This window comes from Trachypithecus francoisi, unplaced genomic scaffold (genome assembly GCF_009764315.1).
Source record: "Trachypithecus francoisi isolate TF-2019V2 unplaced genomic scaffold, Tfra_2.0 Lachesis_group17, whole genome shotgun sequence".
Classification (NCBI taxonomy): Eukaryota; Metazoa; Chordata; class Mammalia; order Primates; family Cercopithecidae; genus Trachypithecus; species Trachypithecus francoisi.
The window spans coordinates 80,397,954-80,422,774 of NW_022681462.1; the positions used below are offsets into that span (position 1 = coordinate 80,397,954).

At 39.3% G+C, this 24,821-nt stretch overlaps 2 protein-coding genes across 9 annotated transcripts in view; one reads left to right on the forward strand and one right to left on the reverse strand.

Moving 5' to 3' along the window:
* Window positions 1–22,148, reverse strand: part of BABAM2 (BRISC and BRCA1 A complex member 2) — a 460,841-nt gene extending 438,693 nt beyond the window's left edge. For 4 of the 6 annotated variants that reach the window (XR_004428422.1, XM_033176181.1, XM_033176177.1 and 1 more), the window contains exons 1-2: window positions 21,921–22,148; window positions 18,068–18,219 (exon numbers count right to left, since the gene is read on the reverse strand). Coding sequence is in view for 5 of the 6 variants with exons in the window: in XM_033176181.1 (XP_033032072.1) it covers window positions 18,068–18,195 (128 nt within the window). In the remaining variant the exon portion in view is untranslated. Of the gene's footprint in view, window positions 1–18,067; window positions 18,220–20,314; window positions 20,379–21,920 lie in introns of all 6 variants that reach the window. The other 2 variants (XM_033176182.1, XM_033176178.1) reach the window with 1 other exon arrangement.
* RBKS (ribokinase) overlaps window positions 22,040–24,821 on the forward strand; it is a 109,521-nt gene continuing 106,739 nt past the window's right edge. For all 3 annotated transcript variants that reach the window (XM_033176185.1, XM_033176183.1, XM_033176184.1), the window contains exon 1: window positions 22,040–22,506. In XM_033176185.1, the coding sequence (XP_033032076.1) occupies window positions 22,418–22,506 (89 nt within the window). In that variant the 5' untranslated portion in view covers window positions 22,040–22,417. The remainder of the gene's footprint in view (window positions 22,507–24,821) is intronic.

Below are 24,821 nucleotides of genomic sequence, written 5' to 3' on the forward strand. Positions count from 1 at the left end.
CAGTTTGAAGGGGTCACCCAATCTTGCAACATGACTGCTCGCATAATCTGTGGTTGTCTATCCTTTGGAAATACTAAAGGGTAGTATGGCTCAGTTTTAAACCCCAGGCCTTCTAAAGAGACCATCTAAAGTAATGGTCTCTTGCATCCTGAATTCATGCCAATCTACCTATACTTCCAATCTTCCATTTGAACTATATTGGTTCTCAGAATCCTTTTCTGACTTACAAACTGTTTTAATTTCTTGAGTAAATACATACAAAGATAGATATAATAAGCATATTTATAAAAACCTGCCAATGACAATTCCAAAAGATACTTTTATGATGCAAAAACATGATCAATGCTATTCTTTAAAAATTAACTACATTGTGCTGTGCTGTAAGAAATTATTCCACAATGCCAATAATTCTATCATTAGTTTTAGTTAAGATTTGCAAAGTCATTCAAGCTTCCAACTCCTCAATAACTTTAATAATGGAAAAAACAGCAACAAAAAAAAGAATAAGGAGTCTGCGAATGTAGTTCAAAAAGCAAATCAGTGACAGACTTAAAATAACTACATGTGTTTAATTTCTGCCCCAGTTCCAACAACGAAACTGTTTTCCCTTTACATACCCTAGTAATTGTTCAGCATTCCTTCCCAAGGTGGGAGACTCCACAGCCTTGGTTCAATGTTTAGATCCCCTAAGGCCAGTTTCTGGAATTAGGCATGGTTAAACATTACAACAGCACAGAAGAATGGCTCTTTTCTTTGAGTGGCTAAAAGCTTGGGGATTAGTGGGTATAGTGTAGGCAAAGTAGTAGTGTAGGTTTTGTGAAAAGAAGAAGAAAAGGAAAAATACATGGAGGAGGCACATCCTATTCCTATTCTATCTCAACATGAGCTGGTTTTTATTTTTTATTATTAGATTTGTTTAAAATAATATAAATGACTGATAGTGGAAAACAGATCAGATCTAGAACAGTTATGAAGAGTCTGGTTAGGACTAGTTAGGAAAAGAGATGGAGTGCTGACAGTACAGATAGAGAGAAATGGATGAACTGGAGGCCAAACAGCTTCTGAGAGCAGCTGATGAGGCTTGAAGAGAGATCTGCATTTCAAGAAGTAATGATACCTTGAAGTCCATGCTCAAGATTGTGATACGGATTTAGTTTCAGTATCTTATTTTATTTAGGAGCCCACAGCTGTAGGCTTGCCTCCATTTTTCTTCACCCTTCCTCTTCTATAATCTTTTCTTCTCCCCTGATTTCCTCTTCCTATCTTATTGTCCTTCCTCTGTGTTCGTTCTTTCCCTTCAAATCCACCCCTTTCCTTCTTCCCTCCCCAACCTTCTCCTTTGGTTACACACAATATGGAACTGAAAGAATTTTAAAACATTTATTCTATGCATGAATAGTTCTTAACTAAAAATCCAGAGGGTTCAAACATGTATATATTTTATACGTTTGCAAAAAGACATGTAATAGAATGTTCACAATGGCACTATTCAAAATGGACTAAAACCAGTGTATTAGTCTGTTCCCACACTGCCAATAAAGACATGCCCCAAACTGGGTAGTTTACAAAGGAAAGAGGTTTAATTGACTCACAGTTCAGCATGGCTCGGGAGGCCTCAAGGAACTTACAATCGTAGCAGAAGGGGAAACAAACACATCCTTCTTCACATGGCGGCAGCAAGGAGAAGTACCGAGCAAAAGGGGAAAAAGCCCCTTATAAAATAATCAGATTGCATGAGAGCTCACTCTCTATCACAAGAACGGCACCCAGGATTCAATTGCTTTCCACCAGGTCCCTCCCACGACAGGTGGGGATTATGGAAACTACAATTCAAGATGAGATTTGGGTAGAAACACACCCAAACCGTATCAATTAGGAACTACTCAAATGCCCTTCAAAAGTACAGTAGATAAACTGTGGCATGTTACACAACGGAAGACTAGTTGCTCAGCCAGAAAAATGGGTGATCTACAACTATCTGCAACAACAGAGAATACCACAAACATAACACTGAACAAATGAAGCCTCACACAAAATACCATTTTGTGCAGCAAAAATTCCATTTATTTATATATATATATATTTTTTTTTAATATATTAACCTATTTTGTTAGAAGTCAGGAGAGCAGTTATCCTTTCATTGGAAGAGGGGTCAGTGACTAGATGGGAGCACAAAGAGGACGTACAAGGTGCTGATAATGTTCTGGGTTTTGGGTGCTAGTTACACAAGTCTGTTCAGCTCGTGAAAATTCAATGCATTATATACTTACTTATGATTCAGTGTACTTTTCTGAATATACACTATACCTCAAAAAAAAGTTTTTAAATTTAAAAATAAATTAGTTTAAACCTTTAATGTCTAGGGGAGGGAAGTAGCAACAACTAACCTTTTTTGTTTCTCTGATGCTAATGACTTTTTTCAACCTAGGAGACAACTGTGATACACCCCTGAACCCGACACCACGACATTACTTTCAGATCCACAGTTTTATACTAATTGTGCCAGGTCCTATGCTAGGTAGTGGAGACAAAGCTGTTATGCCAGATAAGGGCCCTATCTCCTCTGCTAATGGAGACAGGCCTAAGAAACAATAAATAAAAGCTTGAAATTGGCAATAGGACAGATTCTGGTACAGAAAATAACCAGGGAGAACTGTTATAGATAGAATGGCTTAGCTATGCAACCCTGAACAAGTCACATAACTTGTTCGGTTACCTTGTCTGCCTTAAGAGATTATTAGACAGATTATATGTGACAATACCTTTCAAAGCACTTACATTACAATGAAACATTATTAATGATAACAGCTATTGTTATATTACTGTCCTTACTGCCAATATAGAGCTGCTTATGTTAACCAACGTCATAGCATGTTCTATACGTTACTACCATAATCATAACAATGAGTACTATTTTATAAGTCACTAATTCTCAATTAAAAAGCTTCTACTATGGGAGAAACAGGTGCATCGGTGAATGGGTGTCCCTTGCCACAGGAGGGGATACTAGTGATACAAAGGTCTGGCTCAATTTCACCATAGCCTTCTCTGACCTTTCTAGCGAAGAAAGCACAGAAAGATGATGCTAAGAGAGGGGCAGGCTAGAGAAATTTAACCAGCTGGAGAACATATATGAAGTACCTCAAATTTTGTCAGAGTGAAACTTCTGTGCATTAAAAGACATTATCAACAGAGTAAAAAGGCAACCTATGGAATGGGATGGGATGCTTGCAAATCATATATCTATCTGAGAAGGAACTGATACTCAGAATCCATAAAGAAATCATACAGTGAATACCAAAAACACTTTTTTAATGGGCAAAAGACAAATAGACGTTTCTCCAAAGAAGATGTATAAATGGCCAAGAAGTACATGAAAAGATGCTCAAGCCTGTAATCCCAGTACTTTAAGAGGCCAAAGTGGGAGGACTATTTGAGCTCAGGAATTCGAGACCAATCTGGGTGACACAGCAAGACCCTGTCTCTACAAAAAATAAACAAATTACCCAGGTACGGTGGCACATGCCTGTGGTCCCAGCTACTCAGGAGGCTGAGGTGGGAGGATTGCTTGAGCCCAGGAGGTGGAGGCTGCACAGTGAGCTGTGATCACACCACTGCATTCCAGCCTGGGTGACAGAGTGAGACTCTGTCTCAAAAAAATAGTAACGATAATAATAAAGATGCTGAATGAACATCAGTAAACATTAGGGAAATACAAACCAAAACCACTGTGAGATACCACTATACAACCATTAGGATCACTATTATCAAAACAAAAACAAAGAAAAACAGAAAGTAACACGTGTTGGTATTGATGAGGATATGGAGAAATTAAAACCCTTGTGCCTTGCTGGTGGGAAAGTAAAACAGTGCAGCCTCTGGAGAAAACGGTATAGCACACAGCCATAAAAAAGAAGGAAATCACATACTTTGCAGCAACATGGATGTCGCTGGAGGCCATTATCCTAAGTGAATTAACACAGAAACAAAAAATCAAATACCACATGTTCTCACTTATAAGTGGAAGCTAAACACTGGGTAGACATGGACCTAAACATGGGAACAATAGACACTGGGGACTCCAAGAGAGGGGAGGAAAGGAGGGAGGCAAGGGTTGAAAAACTACCTGTTGGGGCCGAGCACAGAGGCTCACGCCTGTAATCCAGCACTTTGAGAGGCCAAGGTGGGTGGATGGCTTGAGTCCAAGAGTTTGAGACCAGCCTGGGCAACACGGCGAAACCTCATCTCCAAAAAAATACAAAAATTTAGCCAGGTGTGGTAGCATGTGCTGTAGTCCCAGCTACTCAGGAGACTGAGGTGACAGGATTGCTTGAGCCCAGTAGGTTGAGGCTGCAGTGAGCTGTGGTCATATCACTGCACTCTAAACTGGGTGACAGAGTCCCGTGAGACCCTACCTCAAAAAAAAAATTGTTTTTAAAAAAAGAGAACCTACCTATTGAGTATTACACTCACTACCCATGTGACAGGTTCAATTCTACCCCAAACCTCAGCATCACACAATATACCCTTGTAACAAACCTGCATATGTATCCACTGAACCTAAAATAAAAGTTGAAATTATTTTTAAAAAAAGAAAGAAAGAAAACAGTATAGCGGTTCCTCAAAAATGTAAACATAGAATTATCATACGATCTAGCAATTCTACTTCTGGGTATATACCCCAAAAACTGAAAACAGGGGCTCAAACAGGTATTTGTACACCCATATTAATAGCATTATTCACAACAGCCAAAGATAGAAGCAACCCAAGTGTCTATCAGCAGATGAAAGGGTAAACAAAGTGTGATATAGACAGACAATGAAACACTACCTAACCTGTAAAAGGAAATTCTGACGCTACAATATGGATGAACCTTGAAGACACTACGCTAGCTGAAGAAAGCCAGTCACAAAAGGGTAAATACTGCATGATTCACTTACATCAAGCGAGGTACCTAAAGTAGCCACATTCAGAGACAGATACCAGAGTGGTGGCCGCCAGTAGCTAGGGGAAAGGAGAAATGGAAGTTGTTGTTTAATGGTACAGAGTTTCAACTTGCAAAATGAAAAAAGGTTTGGAGATAAACGTCTCCAAATGCCACATTTCTGATGTACTTAATGCCAAAGATGTGTACACTTAAAAATAATGAAAATTATAAATTTATGTATATTTTACATTATAAAGCATAAGGTGCCAAGTCCAAAATTGACCCAACGTGTAATTACTGAACCACAAACACTTTTAAATAATGTTTTTTAAATGAAAAATTCAGGAGTCCACAGATGAAAAAAAAAATCATTCTGAGGGCATTACACCTACTTAAAAGTGGAATATCAACATGTTCTCTAAAACTTCCACTTGATTCAAGGTTTGTTATCAATAAACTGGCAAGAGCAAAGGTTGAGATAAAAAACCTTTTCGGAAAACAAAACAAAAAAAAAAGATATGTTTTTCAAAAAGTCAAGAGAAGCAAGGTCAGTGGGATAAACTTAACTTTCATAACATGCCATTAGAAAGATAACCAAATTACTGAGGAAATGTGGCCCTGAGATGGAAGATTACAAAATTAATTCTCAAGCAACACGGCACCAAAAAGTAAAACTATTCAAGTAACACGGAAGCTGAAAAAGAGGCTGTTCTACATTTCTATGTAAGCATAAGGAAACTTTTAACGTATGAGTGATGGTATAAGAATAATTAATTTGGGGCCCTAAAACAAATGTATATGCATATTAACCTGTACTAAAAAAAACCCTGACCTATCTTCCAAACTCAAAGCATTCTGTAAATTTGTCATCCTAATAAAACAAAAATGAATCCAAAAATAATACCTAAAAATTGTACACAATAGAAGGGACAAAAGACAACAGTGGGAGTGATTTTTTTTTTTCCTTTGAACATTGTAAAGTGCAGCCAGGAATAGACTAGATGAATTTTCTACTCATTTTTCTTTACACATTAGACTGGATACCTCCCTTCACCTCTTCCCCTACATCAACCTCCATACCAAATGAAGTCACCCTAAAATGACGTCACTGGAGGGCATGAAAAGCCCAAGATCAGAACCACCTAAAATCCCAGACCCAAATTTATCCTGGCACTTACTACCCCAGACTCTGGAAGCCTAGTCAAAGTTCCCAAAGTGATTTCAGACTTCACTGGGTTAAGGCCAACACCACCACTTACAATCTTAAGTACAAAATACAAAAGGCCGTAAAACACCATATGCAAGAGCACTTTGTAATGTTCAAAGGCTCATAAACTGTTTAATTAAAATCATTTATATTACTGTATTATACTATTATGATCACAAAAAGTCTAGACAGGCAGCTAGCTACCCAGGGTAAAGATCTAAGGGAAGAAAAGAATATGGGCTGGCATATGAGGAGCATGGGGAACCTGTGTTTCCTTCTGGTTAGCAATCCCAAGGAATATTTCCTGATGGACATCCTGCCCTCAGTAAAACACTTAAAATATCAACACCATGCACTGTTCACTGAGTTTCCAGATGTTCTGGGACTTAGATAAACACCCTAAGTTCCAGGCGTAATTCTTGAACATCTATGACCCCACACACTGGCCACACTAGCAGAGTTCAACAGCCCACTGCTTATGCCCTTCATCCTCAGACAGAAGTCCCTGCACTATCTAACTTAAGAGGCTTCTTCAACCCTCTGTTAAGAACTGTTGCATGTATCTGCTCAAGACAATCAGTGTTCAATCTCTAATGACTGTTAAAAACTCTTAAGTTCTGTCTGCTAAAACAGTTGCCATCTTCATGCCCATTCATTTTTCAACCTAATCAAATATTCTAAGTTTCATCCACCTGCAGGGTCAAAGTAAGCCATGGTGATTTTTCTCCTGCCTCCGTAGACTTGTAAAAAGCAATGAACAAGGATAGAAGGTTATCTCAGAATGAAAAATCTCTGGATCTCCCATCCATTTCTGCTACATGATTTCTCTGAGTTTTGTTAGATGAGAGTGAGCTCCTGTTTTGCTCTGCTTGCCTGGGTCTTAGTCAACAGTTCCTGTGATACTGCTTGCACGGACACTCTTTACAGACTCTCTGATTCTAAGATAACAATGTGACAACAATAACACAGTGAAATAATGATATATCATACTACATATTATTTATTATATATAACATACATTATCACTCACCATTGTTGAACATTATGACCACGCACTATTGTAAGTGCTTTATATGAATTATCTCATTTCACCCTCATAACTACTCAATAAGGTCATTAATGTCATCCCCCCCATTTAAGAGAAAACTGAAGCACCGAAAGGTTATATGACCTATCAAAGGTCATTAAGCTGTAAGCAGTAGAATTAGGATACAAACTTAGACCTCACTGACTGAAAAACCTACATGCTTACCATCACATTATCCTGCCACACAACCCCTCTAAAGATAGCTCCCTGTGTTCCAACCCCTGTCCAATCTGACTTCCAGCTTCTGCCCATACCTAACCCTCCCCAGTCAAATCTTGCTTTATTTCTTCTGGTCCTGGCTATTTTTCTTTTCTCCAGAGTCATCTTAAGTGTTCTGATCAAAGATTGTTGAACTATTGAGTAAATTTTCCAATGTATCTTCTGATTCTACTTCAATCTAACTTCTATGTTTGCTTTCATATATGCCAATAAACAACTGAATTCCTACACAATAGCAGCTAAATGATAAAACATCTAGTAAAACAGTTAACGATAAGTGTGCAGTATGGAAGAACTGCTTTAACTGTATTGATTGCTCTCTAGGTCTGCCATACAGCTATTATTTTAGGTCTTCCCTTCCTGTATTGAATCACTTATTTTCTTGTTTTACCTTCTTGCTTTGTTGGAACATATATTCCACTAGCATCCTAAGAAAGGGAGAAAAGGAGATAAACTTTTTGAGTTCTTGAAAGTCTGAAAATGTCTAGTTTTCAATTTGATTGATAATTTGGGCAGGTACAGAAGTCGGCCCAACAGACACGTTGTCATAGTTTCATGAATGCAGTATCTTCTCTTATTTTTATAAGGATATTAATTATAGCTTTAAAAAAATTCTTCTGTACCTTGCATTGTCTCTGTTTTGCTCTCTGTCTTTCATGTTGATGGCTTTCCTCAGACTGATGATTTCTGGCTATGCATGTCTGTTAAAGAATGCATCTCTTAACATGTAAATTTGAAGCCCTTTATACATGGGTGGAGTTGTCAATGACTGAGCTTCACTGTAGTGTTATCAACAGCATCCTGGCCTTTTTATTGGAGGATTGCCAAATTGATTATCTGGAGGTCTTTCTATGGGACCATAAAATAAAATGTGCCCATATGGATGCATATATTCCTATGTATCAGCCAAATGTTAATTATTGGGCCAAGAAGCATGCACATTTAAGACTTTTGATGTACAGCAGTCCCCCCTTATCTATGGTTTTGCTTTCTGTGGTTTCAGTTACCCTTGGCCAACTTTGACCCTGGGTCAAGAAAAAGCAATGTTTCGTCTGAAAATGTTAAATGGAAAATTTCAGAAACAATACGTAAGTTTTAAATTGCATGCTGTTCTGAGATTGTTCTCACACCTTCCAGCTCTGTCCCGCCTAGGACATGACTCATCCCTCTGTCCAGCACAGCTGTCTACACTACCCACCCGTTAGTCGCTTAGTCGCTGTCTTGGTGATTAGATCAACTGCCACGGTACAGCAGTGCTTGACTTCAAGTAATCCTTATTTTACTTAATAAAGTGCTTCAGGAAAGTACAAGAGTCGTGATGCTGGCAATTCAGATACACTAACGACAAGCCATAAAGGGCTTCCTTTAAGGAAAAAGGTAAAAATTCTTGACTTAATAAGGAAAGAAAAAGCAATCATATGCTGGTGTTGCTAAGACCTAACATAAAAACAAATCTTCTATTCATGAAATTGTGAACAAGGAAAAAGAAATTTGTGCTAGTTTTGCTTTGCACCTCAAATTGCAAAAATAACAGCTACAGCGTGTGCTACGTGCTCAGTTGAGACAGAAAAGGCATTAAATTTGTGGGTGGAAGACACCAACATAAACATGTTCTGACTGACGGCAACAGAGTTCCATCAGAGGTTTCAGGCATCCATGCGGGAGGTCTTGGAACGTATCCCCTAATGATAAGGGAGGACTACTATATTCATATATTTCATGATTCAACTTAAATTTCAGTTCCTCAGAGAGAGCTTCTCTAACCTTCACTTCTCAATTTGCCCCTCATCAGGGTAATTTCCCTTCATTTATCTTTCTCAATTCATTAAAAAGAGGATTTTTTTGCTAACTAAATTATGGTATGTTTCCCAGTAGACAACTATTTAAATGAGGTTACAAAAAGGTATGTAGAACATGGGGTTAAACAAGACAATTTTTAAGAATTAGAACAAGATGGAAGGGGGGAATTTGTCCTACTGGCTATCATGACATTTCACAAGACTGTAATAGTTAAGAAAGTATGGAACTGGCACAAGGACAATGAGTCTGACCGACCAAAACAGAAAGCCTGGCAACAGGCCCATGTGTGATATAAACTTGACATCCATGGGCAAGGATGGCCTTCTCAATAAATGAGGCTAAGTCAACCAGTTATCCATATGGTGGGGGCAGGGGGCACTATATCTCTATCTCACTCCATATTATAGAAAAAATAAATTTCCATTTAAAGACCAAAAAAGGAAACAGGAAAACTTTAAAATTATTAAAGAAAGATGTGTGACTTTTGGATAGGCCCAGATTTCTTAAAACTCACTCTCTCTCTCTCACACACACACAAACACACATATGCACACACACACACACACATGTGCACACAGGCACATATATCCAAATCTAAAAAAGAAAATACTGTTGAATGTAACTTCATCAAAATCAAAACTCTTGGACGTCAGGAGCACTAAAATAAGAATATACGCCACAGACTTTTTGCAGATATTTGTAATACATGTATTTACCAAAAGATCAGTATCCAAAATATATAAAGAATGCTTTAAAATCTATAGAAATATACAAACAATCCACTGAAAAGATGAACAAAGAATATCCCAAAGGAAGAAATCTGAACTGCCAATAAGCATATTAAAAGACTTTTTATTACAATAGCAATCACAGAAGTACAAATTGAAACCATAATGAGATACCAGGTCACACCTCATCAGCTTGGCAAAAATGTAAGTCTGACAATATCAAGTACTGGTGAGGCTACAGAATAGCAGAAACTCATTTCTGATGGAAGGAAATGTATATAATCTGGCAATATCTAATAAAATAGAAGACGTATACATCTTAAGAGCTAGTAATTCTATTTCTAGGAATATATCCTTGGTGGGTAGCTTTCAAATTTTTTGATCATCACACATATTTTCATTATGACCCAGTATATGCATACTTATTTCACTGAAATGAAAACTCACAAAACAGTGCTTATTCTTACTGTGACACATTCTGAGAGTTTCCATTTTGTTCTCATTCATTTTTTAATGTTGGGGTGACTCACTCAATTGATTTTACAACCACTAATGGGTAAATACACTCAGTTCAAAAAACTGTCCCAGAAAATATTCTCATACATATTTTCCCATGCACATGTGAGAGAATGTTCACTGTGGCACTCTTTGTCAAAAAAATAATTTAAACAGTGTAACAGTCAATGAGCAGAAGAACGAATTTAAAATTAAGGGTATATTCATACAATGGAATACAAAATACTAGTGCAAAAGAAAGAACCAAAGCTGTAAATATCAACACAGATAAATCTCATTAACTTTATACTAAGCAAAATGGGCAAGATATAGATGAATATATATAGTATATCACTTGGACAAACTTTTTAAACATGCAAAATAATACTGTTGAGGAATATATTTATGTATAATGAATATATAAAGTATGAAGACAGGCACGGGGAAAAAGGGGAATGAGATCAGGGAAAAGTACAGAAAAGTCAAGTGAACAACTAAATCTAAATTATTAAAAACTGCCCATCTTCAGACGACATTGGGCGCAATCAAGGTGGTACGGCCATAGACAAAAATTAAACTATTGCCTCCCAGGGCAGCAGCTTCCTTCCAGACACAAGACTAATAAAGATTCAGATTGCCAGCTAGAGAAACTCATGCAGCCAAACTGAGATCAGTCTTCAAAGCTTACAGCACTCATCCCTTAAAACTGTTCTGTCTATTTAGTAATCAAGTACTTACACTGAGTATCTATTTTTAACTAAGTAATGAAATTCAGAACATGGACAAAAAAAAATGCAATAGGTAGTTGTGGGCGGATGAGATGTCACAGCAGATGCCCCAAACACAGCCATGTGCCAGTAAGGTTGAGTCACTGCAATATGCTGAAAAAAGATACTGAGGCTCAGCTGCCACAGGTTGCAGTGAGCCTCTCTGCTTTCCTCACTGTTGTATTTGCCAGGCATCATTCCAGAATGCTGAACAGACACTTAGACATTTTCAAGATTAGAAAAATCACTAAAAATGACAAAATATGGCATCTTACAAATAGCACATGCTTGTGATCAAATTAACACAGAGCAAAGAACTAATAAACATGCAGTAAGCTCATGGAATAATTCTCTAAAATTAACAATTTGGTCCCTTCAGATCTCAGTCTATATTTTACCTACAAGAGTAAATCCAGTATTAGATAATACACTTTATATAATTTCTTTTTTTTTTGAGACGGAGTCTCGCTCTGTTGCCCAGTCTGGAGTGCAGTGGTGCTACCTCGGCTCACTGCAACCTCCACCTCCCGGGTTCATGCCATTCTCCTGCCTCAGCCTCCTGAGTAGCTGGGACTACAGGCGCCTGCCACCATGCCCAGCTAATTTTTTGTATTTTTAGTAGAGATGGGGTTTCACCATGTTAGCCAGGATGATCTCGATCTCCTGACCTCGTGATATGCCTGCCTCAGCCTCCCAAAGTGCTGGGATTACAGGTGTGAGCCACTGCGCCCGGCCTACTAATTTCAAAAATGTCAACTTATTTCAGGGAATGTCATTAAAAAGAATTATGCGTAACAGAATGTAAGCAATACACTATCAGGCCAATAAAAATCCTTACAAACCACAAGAACAAACCACTCTGATCCCCAAAACAAGTAGTTTCTCAAGGAAAACATCTAACTCATTCATCCATTCAAATCCTACTTACTACATTACATGTGAAAAGTACCAAGATAGACCTTAAGGAGGTATAAACATAAATTAAACAAGAACTTGGCCCCTAAGATACTGATGGCCTAGCAATGGGGTTTAGAAACATACATAATCTTAAGTAAGGTAGAAAAATCTAAGTACCATTAGAGAAATATATATGAATTGCTATTTAAAAAAAAAAAATAAAGAAATCTTGCCTCGATTAGGTTCTTGCCTATTTCACCTATGAACCAGATCTAGAATATAGATACTTAGACCTTATCTCTTCAAGGGCTAGTGGCTACATGTAATAACAAGACTGGTTCTTGTGACCTTTAAAAATTGTCTCCTAATTTTATACCTTTTATATATACTGTGTCCTATAGGGTATACCTCTTTGAGTTAATAGAAATTAGACATGTAGATCCTGCCTCTCATAACTGTGTCTGCTGAAGATCTAAAAGAAACGTAAATGCCAAAAGTGACACACCAAAAAGAAGCCATTCTTTTCCCTAACTCTGCCACTGTTTTGTTGCAGAAACGAGAAATTCACACTTCGGCTGATGGAAGGATTGAAGAAGGAATTGTTAATGAACTTCTAAATAATTTCCCTGAATCTTTCAGACGAGTACTACATATAAGGCATCAATAATGTTCCAGATTAACAAGGCCTTTCACATCATTTTATGAATGTAGGTAGAGATATTTTTATTTCTTTTTTGCAGCTAAAGAAAGTAAATTCCATACATATTAAATGTCATTAAATACAATTTCACATATTTTTCAGGCAGTTAGTCCAAAAAAGCTAGGACTAGGCCAGGCATGGTGACTCACACCTGTAATCCCAGCACTTTGGGAGGCCAAGGTGGGTGGATCACCTGAGGTCAGGAGTTTGAGACCAGCCTAGACAACATGGTGAAACCCTGTCTCTACAAAAAAATATAAAAAATTAGCCAGGCGTGGTGGCAGGCACCTATAGTCCCAGCTACTCAGGAGGCTGAGGCAGGAGAATAGCTTGAAACCAGAAGGCAGAGGTTGCAGTGAGCCAAGATCGCACCATTGCACTCTAGCCTGGGCAACAAGAGCGAAACTCCGTCTCAAAAACAAAAAAAAACAAAAAAAAAAACGCTAGGGCTAGTGGATTCATTTCAAATTTGTCATCAGATCCCACTATTTGCACTTACATCTTCAACTAAACATTCAGGAATTTGAGAACACCCAAAAGGGAATCTGTGAAAAAGAAGCAACAAGACTTCATGCTGATAAACGCCAACTGGTTTCTCAGGATACTGATACAAAGAGTAAGAATCTCAGGTTGATATCATTTTATATATACCAGTCACCAGTCAGCAGTCCACTAGCCATCAGGCCCCCGTCAGGTCTTCAATACCTCTGAAAAGAATGTCTGTGACATGCTAAAAAAGAAAGATTTATTTCTACATCCTATACATTCAGGTCAATGAACATTCATGGTTGATGGGCTGGTTTTATTTTTTTTCTTTATTTTTGTTTAGAGAAGGGGTCTAGCTATGTTGCCCAGGCTGGTCTCAAACTCCTGGGCTCAAGTGATTCACCCGTCTCAGCCTCCGGAGTAGCTGGGACTACAAGCCTGTACCACTGTGCCCAGCTCAGGTTGTTCGGTTTTTTTTTTTAATGACAGCTTTACTGAGATATAATTTACATACCATAAAATCACTGTAAAGTGTGCAATTTGATCATTCTTCATATATTCCCAAAGCGATGCAACCTTCACCACTATCTAATTTTGCAACATTTTTGTTACTCCAAAATCCCACACTCAAGTAGTCACTTTTGATTCCTCCAGCCTCTGGCACCCACTAATTTACTCTCTGTCTCTACGGATTAGCCTATTCTGGACATGTCACATAAATGGAATCATATACTATGTGACCTTTTATAATGAGCTTCTCTCACTTAGCACAATGTTTTCAAGGTTCATCATGTTGTACTGTGAATTAGTACTTCATTACTTTTTATGGTTAAATAATATTCTATTTTTGATATGCCAAATTTGTTTATCCATTCATCAGTTGATGGACATCTGAGTTGTTTTTGCAGGACTTCTGACCTGCAAAAACCTTAGTCATCTAATCTGATTGCTCATTTTGTGGATAAAAAACTGAGATCCAGTGAGAAAATGGGAACTGCCTCCGGCTACACAGACTTAAGACTATCAATGGACATCTGAAATGTCTTCTTTTCTCCAAGCTCACCCCATTCCAATGAAAGAAGAATGTGTTTGTTCCTAGCAGTAAAATGCAAGATAGGATAGGTCCAGAAGACCTGAGGTGGGAAGGAAAAGAAAATAGACAGGATTAGACACAATCTTGTTGAACCAAAGGAACTTATGGAAAGATCAACAGTTTTAAACCTTAAAAAACACAGAAAAAAAGAGATGAGCACAATGCAGACATAAATATGCTATTTTTAATCAGAGAAGGAAAGAAACATGAAAGTGTGGGAAAACCTGAAAAGTTACTCTGAAATATCCAGTGATCCATTTGGAAATCTTTTTATTCTCAGACCCAGAAGAAAAATACACTGATTTAAAGATCCCAGAAAGAGGAAATCAAAGTCAAAACCACAAACTGAGAAGAAATGAGCACAGTAAAGGAAGTACATCACTTTACTTTCTGCAGGCCAAAAATTACAGTGAGGGAAACTGGAAAATACCCTCTTGAGATCTGATCTTGATGACTTCAATTACAGATGGAGTCCATCTAAAGAAAGCATTTTGTAATTTAGGAGGCTCCAATCTGTATCTAGATTGTCCATAATAATGTGGGAAATTCAGACTGAATGAATCCTATATACAGTCTCTATTTCAGAATCCCCACTTCCTACCACCATTTATAAGCTGGGGAAGTCTGTCTGAGCACCAGGCCTGCTGCTTGACTAAATGGCAAAAATTCTAAACCAGTAAAAAAAAAAAAAAAAAGAAAAAAAAGCCTAAAAAGTCACTTTCCGATCCCTGGCTTATCTAAGGATGCGAGTTAATTTGTAAATCCCCTAATGTGTATAGTTAACTTCTAGAAGAAAAAAAAAAATGTTAAAACCTTCCTCTTATCAACTCCACCAGAGTTCTTTCTACCAAATCCTCTTGCCTCAACAAAAAAGGAACTAACCCTAACACTAGCAAAATGGATAGCAAATTGTAAATGCTCCATAAGTATTTGATTAATGAAATTGAAGACAGTATCAGATGTTTTCGAAAGGATCCTAGTATTCCAAAGAAGTGTCTTAGTTTTTTATCTCACCACTAAAGAACGTAAGTCAGTATTCTTATACCCAAGTCTTTAGCTTAGTCAAACAACAGCAAGGTGTGTAGATGGCAAATGGCAAAAGAGTCTAATAAGGAGAAAGATGAAAGAGAATCAAGAATACAGCATTTCTACTTTTACTGCTGCTGTCGCCACTGCCAACACCCCTCCAAACCCAGCACTGCATGCTTGTCTCAGAGTCCATCCTGTTACCCAAATGTTCCCACAGCAACCTCATGGCACTGCCATGAATGGAGACACACAAGGGCACCATTCACTGTGACAAGACACTGACATGCACATTGCTTTGCCTCCTGCCAGACTACGGGATGCAGAGAGGGTGCAGACCGAAGACCCTGAAAAATCAGCTTCATGTGACATCATGGTGGACATGTGTGAAAAGTACTACCCACAGAGAAACTGACATGACCATCACCAGAGATCTTTCACAGAGACCATGAGCGCCCTGTCACCTGAGAAGCAATGGCAGACCCAGCTGACCAGTGCAGACCCAGCTGGACACAAGCTGCTCCAGACCCAGCTGGGTACAAGCTGTTGGCCCAGTTGCTGGAGTCTAGTGAAGAGGACAATATGGTGGGCATCCTCTATGACAAGATGTACGCGAACTTCATGGAGGAAGTGGATACAACAGATAATAAGACCTACCAGTGGAAGAAGGGGCAACTTTGACATACACTAGCCACTAGCCTGAATGCCGGCGCAACTTAATCCCGTCTGGAACCAGCCCAACCAAGGTAGGGTTCAAGTGTGTGATGGAACTACCTCTTAGAGAAGAGTTTCTGCAGAGACTAGGCTTCTATCGGCACATCTGGATGCCAGACCGGGGCATGGGGCCCTGGCCCAGTGATTGCAGGTGTACCTAAGTGGAAAGAGATGGGAAATGGCAAAAGGCAGGTGCCCTTGAAAGAAGCAATTCTACCACCTGGAATCTAGGCTGCCCCTACCCCAGCCATCATCTTTGTTATCTATACTGACCAGACTAGACAATAGTAGTACAGTATATGCCCGAGGAGCCCCAATCATTCTAAAGCTAGCTACCCCAGCCCAAGCCATGGCAGGTTCTTCAGGAGGAGGCCCTGGACCAGGTCAGTGAGATTCCTGGCTGCATCTTTGTCCATACCAACAACTCCATTTGTGGATGCCATATCCAAGAAGGTACCTTGAACATGGCCCGTGCAAACCTGCCCTAGTGCCCGATGCCTATGCCTATGCCTCCCACAAATCCCAGAGTCCAATGAAATTTCCTCCATCTTTAAAAAAAAAGGCAACATTTCTAGTAAGAAAGTACTCAAAAATGATGGGGATACGTCAAAAGGACACAAAAGCCACTTGATAGAGTTCTCAATGACAAAAAGCTGGAACAACTGACCAACAAAATAAATGATAATAATATTTAATTTATAACCCACAGAGAAAAATAAATACCTAACAATTCATACTGGCATAAGTAAATAACTGAATAAATAACTGAAGGAAAAGGAAGAGTGTTTCTTCATAGTAGAATTCAAATTAATAAATGGGGAAGAATGAGAAAAAGAGAAAAAGCACTCTTAGACATGCATCAAAGTAGAAACAGAGGCAAGAATCATCCATGGATGCTGAAATTGACAAAAGGATGATGAGAAACCAGATATTTGCAAAGTCTCAAAGCATCTCTCAGCAAAATACAGTACTTAACTAATTACAACGAGAAAAATCAGTTAACTTTACAGTGATCACTTAACCAAATTATCAAAGTTAACTTAGTAGTAAAAAGGCATATGGACATCATATATTCCCTGATCTGATGCACTGAGGATGGTACAACAACACATCTGTACTACACTTGGGAAAAAACATATTTTTCACTCTAATGAAAAGAAAACATTAGACAAACCCATGTGGATGCACATTTTACAAAATAAGCAGCCAGTACTCTTTAAAAGCGTCAAGGTCATGACAGGCAAAGAAAAACTGAGGAACTGTCACTGTTGGGGAGACTAAGGAGACATGATGATTGGATCCTGGAACAAGAAAAAGGCATTAATGGGAAGACTGGCAAAATTCAAATAAAACCTGTAGAACAATTAACAATATTATAACAATGCTAATTTCCCGTAGCATTTCTGTAACTTTTTTGTAAATCTAAATTTGTTTCAGAAAAAAAAAAAATTATGTTTTTTAATGCAACATTTCTAGGTGTGAGATCTTACTGTTTCAACCCCATTGTGAGAAATGACCCATTTTGACTAGCTTTTATAATTTTCATATTAAGAGAGTTTATCAAATGATATCAGATTCAGAATATGTTTGTTGCTGGACTGCAGCAAACACAATAAAAAAACAAGCCAATGAATGAAAAACACACTTCTAAAACTCTGATGGCATGCTCTTCACAAAGAAAAAACAGAAAAAAGACATGAACATTCTAGTCATAAAACAATGGCCCAGAACACAAATAAAATAACCTGAAACATAAAATGTCAAGAACTGAACAAAACCAACTGAATCAACATATGATGAGATGATGACTTGGTGGGTTTCTGTCGTGGTCAATTTTTATGAGTCTGGTAAGGAAGGGCTGTCATTAGGTAAAGGTTGAATTGGTTCTGGTACATTCACTGAATTCATTCTGGTACATACCCAGATTTTAAGTCAGTTATCCTCAAACAGTTTGTAGCATCCAGTCCCACTTTTCCATTCCGGACCACACTAGATATGAAAGGGGAGAGCATTGGAGATATTCGGTTCAAGGCCACTTCTGGGGACATTTTAACTTGACTTGTAAATCACCACTGAAAGTAGAAGGAAAGAATGATGATCAGGGCTTACAAATGGACTAGATACAACACGCTTCCTGAAAACTGGACAGCATACAGCAGTTCCTCTTGTATGAATAAATAATTCCTTTCCCATCTCTAATGCAGCCTCTTTCAGTGATCTTCCAGAAGAAACCACCTCACTTCTGCTCAGCTACTCAGGACTGGGACTACACCACTGCTTTTCAGGAACAGAAGGAACCTCTGAACTACAATTCCCTCTTTCTTCCCAAAGCTGATTTCTACATTGCCACACTCTACTTAAAGCAGTCCCACTCTATCTCACAACTGGCTTGTTCTATTTTAGTTGAGTCCAAGGAGCCCTTGCTAACAATCCTCTATCCCAAAACAAAAACACACACATCACTGAGTTAGCAATCTCTCCCTCTGTGTCCCCACAAGGAGTAAAAACTTGATGGATAATACCATATAAAACCCTACAACAGGCTAACCTGCTTGCAACTATTCCTTACTAGAAATTATGTACTGCTGATATACCTTTTTTTTTTTTTTTGGAGACGGAGTCTCACTCTGTTGCCAGGCTGGACTGCAACGGCACAATCTCAGCTGACTGTAACCTCCGCCTCCCGGGTTCAAGTGATTCTCCTGCCTCAGCCTCCTGAGTAGCTGGGACTACAGGCATGCGCCACCACGCCCAGCTAATTTTTGTATTTTTAGTAGAGACACGGTTTCACCATGTTGGCCAGGATGGTCTCGATCTCTTGACCTCATGAACCACCCGCCTCGGCCTCCCAAAGTGCTGGGATTACAGGCGTGAGCCACCGCGCCCGGCCCACTGCTTATATACCTTTCTTAATAATCTTTCCGTCCACAGTGTAGTAAAACGACCTGTTCATGTGATCTCTTCCCTGCAGGGACTACATTTTGAATCCCCAAGGTTTAACAGAAATACCTGGCACATGCTAAACACTCAATAAACATTTTTTAATAAATAAATGAGTAAGGGGACAAAAGTTAGAGAAATATTTCAGTATGGAGAGAAGATAATGTGCCCCCCCAAAAAAAATTTGGTAGGGGAATAGATATAACAAAATCCAAGGGATAGATATAGCAAAAATCTACTTGACAATTAAATTATGAAAACATCACCTATGCAGCTATCAAGCAACACAGACTAACATGGATCTTAAGGTATTTGACTTTAAGGCACTAAGTCCTTACACTTAAAACCACAAAAGTAGAACCAATACATCATATCTAAATTATCTGGAAACTCACAGGGCTGGGGGAGGGAGTACACGAATTCTTCTTAATAGATTTCTAAATGAAAGCCTCTTCCTTCAGAGGAATAAGTCGATTCAAATGATCGTTTCCTTCCTCAATTTTAAAGAATAATGCCACATCAAAAGAAAATTAATTTCCAGCAAGTTACCAGTAAATGATGTTCTGGTTCTAGTTTTCATACATTATACCACATGAAAACTTACAAGTCTTTGCTAAAATAAATGTTGAAAAGTAGAACCTGTTTCAATTTATTATTTCAGATAGTAAATAATAAATTTATTTGCTAATTTGATAGCTCAAAAAATAACACTTTGACCCTATACAGTGATGACCGCCAGAAGTATCTTCAAGATACTTATAACACCTTTATACTTATACTTCAGTTCCAAAATCATCCTTTTTGTAAATATAAAACAAGCTCTTCTTCTGACCACTTAACAGATGATCCCTCCCCCCGACTATTCTCTCATTTCAAAGTAAGACTAAACATCTAACACTGTGCTACCAATCATAAAAATCATGTACTTTTTAAAATGTTTTATCACTTATAAGGAATAGCGTCCATATATACTACTGCAGTTGATCTTCACAAGCCTGAGGTAGTAAAGAAAGAATTTTCATTCCCATTTTGCAGATAATATGGGTAATTATTATCATTTGATTCTGAACAGTATACTAATCCACATCATAATTTTGAAGCCTATTTTTTTCTATTCGCCAACATTTCCACCTTCATGTCTATGTCACAATTCTTGAAGGGATGCTTATCAAAGTCATATGCTAAGTACAAATATACCCATCTGATAAAAAAGCAAAAGGGTCTCACCTATATTACAAAATTGTTCTTTTGTGTTTTTTCCCACAGTACCTATTATTACTTTGTCTCGTTTCTACAAAAGAAGGAAACAGAACCAACACATTCTAGACATCTATCTACCCACTATTAGGTATCATATTACTCACCTCTATCTGTAATTTCATTTACTTTCCCCCAACTCTGTTCCCTGAGAATAATAATTGTTCCCATTTGACAAATGGAAGCTAAAGAAACTTGACAAATAGAAAATTAAAGCTCAACAAAATAAAGTAACTTGTTGAACGTTGGAAGCTGGAGCATCAGAATTCGAATCCGGCTTCTCCAAGTCCACTATACCCATCTTCCTCTCAAATAAACATTGATAACTTCGATCACCAAAGAGAAAAGCATCAAGGTGATTTTTTTAAAGCATATATCTTATAAAATGTGAACAGACAAAAAGTAACAAATTTAAACAAATGATTGCTTTACCACTAAAAACAAACTGGACTATTGCTGGGCTACTGCTGAACCTGGTCTGAGTGATTCACTAGACAAATGTTAAAGGGAACAACCTTGCTCTAGAAGCCAAACCATACTAAAAGTGACACCAATATATTCTAATTCAGCAACGGTCGTGACTTTAGAATGACACCTTAGGGAATGAATTCTCTTTATTTCTAGGGCAGCCATAATACTATTTTTTGACAGTGCAAGGTTTCACGCAGTTTTAAAATCTATTTCAACCACGAGGAGGTGTGACTTCTGTTAAAAAAAAAGGGGGGGGGGCTGGAATACAATGACTCCAAAATCAGAGGTCACTTAGCCAAAAACACTGGTCCTTTGGTGCAGTGAACCGGGTACATGGACAGGGAGTCACCACCAGTAGTAACTCTTACGCATGGCAGCACTATAATACACCCCAGATATACAAATATTTATGATGGTCAGAGTCCCCTGAATGCTTCTCCTGCAATTTGTATTTCCTGATTTTGACGTATTGCAAAAGGAAAATGCAAAATTACAATTTTTGCAAGGGTCTGCTACCCCAAAATAAAGTTACAAAAGGTCCTTTGATGAGAGGCCTGGGGATTACAAAGACGTCTAAAGCACCATCCAGGTTCTTGCAATTAAAATCAGATGACAAACACGGAAACATGTGCCCTGCTGACGTCATGGAACGGAAAGGGGTGGCATCCTGCTGCGTCACGTCGACGTCATACAGCGCACGAGGGAAGTTACACTGGGGAAGCAATTTCCCCCACGGGGCAACATTCGAGAAAAACAAGCTAGCTCAGACCCGAAGAATGACCACCCCGCTCTAGGGGACGTCTTAAAAGGGACAGTCTCCCCTCTCCCAAACTGTATGGTTCCCCTCATCAGGCTACAAGAAACTAATACTCGGGGTTTACAGGGACCAGGGGATGGGCCATATATGGAGAAAGAGACGCATCTGGCCTTGGTGGCTCGTTCTTGAGGGGATCAGCGTGATGGGGTTGAGAAGGGCATCTTTGGAACGGGGGCCTTCCCCATAGGAAGAGGAGGCGAGTCCCCTGGCCATATTTAAACCATGGTTCTCCACGCCACCTGTGCGACTCGGGATCCAACCTCCCCGCACCAGCCCCAGTCCAGGTACCTGGAACTTAGTCCGATCGGTAACCGGCGACTACGTGGGGTACAGGTACCCGAGCGCGCCCCCGACCGACGCACCGACCTGCGCGCGCGCCGCGGGCCGGATGCGTGCGCACTCCCCGGACGTCCCGCCCCGCCCCCTCTGCGGCCCCAGAGCTGGGCGGCGTGCGCGCCCCCGCGCCGCGCCGAGCCGGGCGCTCGGCAAGGCGTCCCCGCGGTGCCTGACAGTTCCTTCCTCAGTGCCTGCCCCGTGAGTGGCGAGGAGCGCGGAGTCTTGCCATATCAGGAGGGCCCTGTTACGTGAGGCTGTGCACGGAGACTATTCCAGGAAGAAGAGGGGACACTTGGTGGGCGGGGTGATTTCGGGCAGTCAGGTGGGCGACCCGCGTAGGCGTCTGAAAGGCCCGCGTCGTTAGGGAAGGCAGGAGCGGCGTCTCTGGTTACAGGGTTGGGCAAAGGGCAGAGGTCAGCGTCCAGGTTGGACAGCAGCACCTTTGAGCGATGACGGCGTCTGGGGAACCCTGGAGGCAGTGGCAGGAGGAGGTGGCGGCGGTGGTAGTGGTGGGCTCCTGCATGACCGACCTGGTCAGGTTAGTCCCGGGCGAGTTACTGAGTCTGCGGCTTGCGGGAGGAGGTATGCTGTGCGCTATGCGCCCGGCGGAGCTCTTGGGCGCTGGGTCTCCAGGGATAGACCGTGCTAGCTTTGGGTATGAGCTGCAGGTTTTCGCAGCCCTCAGCCTGCCTTCCCGGCATGAAAGAATTTGAGTCTGTAAAGGTAAATCTCAGGGGAAGGGACATAAGAGGCCAGGTTTTAGTGAAAGCTCTAATGTTACTAAAAGCGCTCCCCAAAGACCTTTCTTGGCCCGGCTGCTGAGCCTTTCCCCAAACGAGCCAGGGAACTTTGCCGACGTCATTTTACCTCCGAGAATGTGCCTACCTCACAGGGTTGTTGTGAGGACTAAATGAAGTAAAGTGTTTTGTCAAGCGTAACATTATCCAATTTGGATATTATTCGTCTGAGCTTATTGTATAAAATAATGAGTCGAGCAGAAGTAAAAAAGACTGTCAGCTTTCACCATGTTGATTGTTGGCATTACTGCAGTATTTTATATTTACAGCGTATTTTTCAGCAAGCCAGGTATGAATCAAAATAAAAACATAAACACAGTATTTACAACCACTAAAAACTATGATCAAATTATGATAGAAAATATGGCAAATGATAATTGTTGAGTTAGACTGAGTAGACAGATCCTTCTGATTTATCTTTTTTTAAAATTAAGGTAGCTTTTCTGATTATAAAAGTAATGTATGTTCATTGTAAAAGTAGTAATAAATTCAGATATTCCAAGAAAATCCTACCACTCAATTACTGCAGTTCAGTCTTTTGATTCATATCTTTTCAGATGTAATGCTACTTTTATGTTATAAAAATGATCAGGTATACTACAGTAACACCTCATCTGTCCTGAAATGTTGCTTTTCCAAAGGGTACTAAAGAACGTGGAACTAAACAAAAAAGCCTTGGGGCAATCAAAATAAGTCACCAAATTGCTGCACCAAACCACCTGTATTCTACTCAAAAATTAGGTCTAGGGTCTTCATGTAACCAATTTAACCTTACCTTAAAATATTTATAAGCTGTGTTGCCAAGTTTCCAGTGAGATTAGAAAGGTGGGAGTAGAGAGGAGAGACTGCTAGAGGCAGTTATAGTGACTGATGAAAACTTGAGGGTGAGTAGGAGACTATGTAAGAAGAAGAAGCAACAAAAGAATTTTAAATACCAATGACCTTTATTTTTCCACAAATATCAGAACTATTTTGTCAGACACTGTGCCAAGATAAAAATACTTTCCTTTGGTGACAGAGCATAAAATTGAATCTGGTTGGAGACTTTTGTTGAAGAGGCCTGTACATCTTTTTCTAGAGCAAGAGTTAGTAAACTTTTCTGTAAAGGGCCAGATAGTAAATATTTTAGACTTTGCAAGCCATGTATGGTCTAGGTCACATTTTTTTAACAACATTTTTTAAATGTAAAAACCATTCTTACCTCCCAAGCCTTACAAGAACATCCTGCAGGCCATAGTTTACAGACACCTGTGTAGAAAGAACATCACTATGTTTACAACACAATATAGCAATTACTTTTACTGGTGATGACTCTTTTCAATAAAAGGTTATATGGTACTTGTTAAATTTTGTATAAAAATAGGACATGTATTTCACTTTAGAAAAAGTTTCATCAAAAATTCATAAAGTTTAGTTACATAAAGAATAAACCTTCAGTAAACCTTATCTAAAATGGTCATCCCATGCGAAATCCACCTAGCTAAATGTTTACCGTGATTTTATATGTGAAGTGGCAGAAGAGTAAGAAAACTAAAATGGGCCAGGTGCAGTGGCTCACACCTGTGATCCCAGCACTTTGGGAGGCCAAGGTGGGCAGATCACCTGAGGTCAGGAGTTCGAGACCAGCCCAGCCAACATGGTGAAACCCCATCTCTACTAAAAATATAAAAATTAGCTAGGCATGGTACCTGGCGCCTGTGATCCCAGCTACTTGGGAGGCTGAGGCAGGAGAATTGCTTGAACCTGGGAGGTAGAGGTAGCAGTGAGCTGAGATCGCGCCATGGCACTCCAGCTTGGGCGACAAGAGCAAAACTCCATCTCAAAACAAAAAAAAAAAAAAGAAAAAGAAAAGAAAATTAAGTTTTCTCATACATACTACCTGAATAAAAGTGGCAGGGTTAAAATTCAGAGCCATTTCCTTATTACCAAACTAATAACTTTCTGTGAAGCTTGACCATCAGATACTAAAAATAACTATAGTACTTTGTGGGGTGGGGTAGGGGAGTGGTGTCAAAGGCCCATTTTAGCATCCGTCAGGGTTTTAAAATCTTATTTC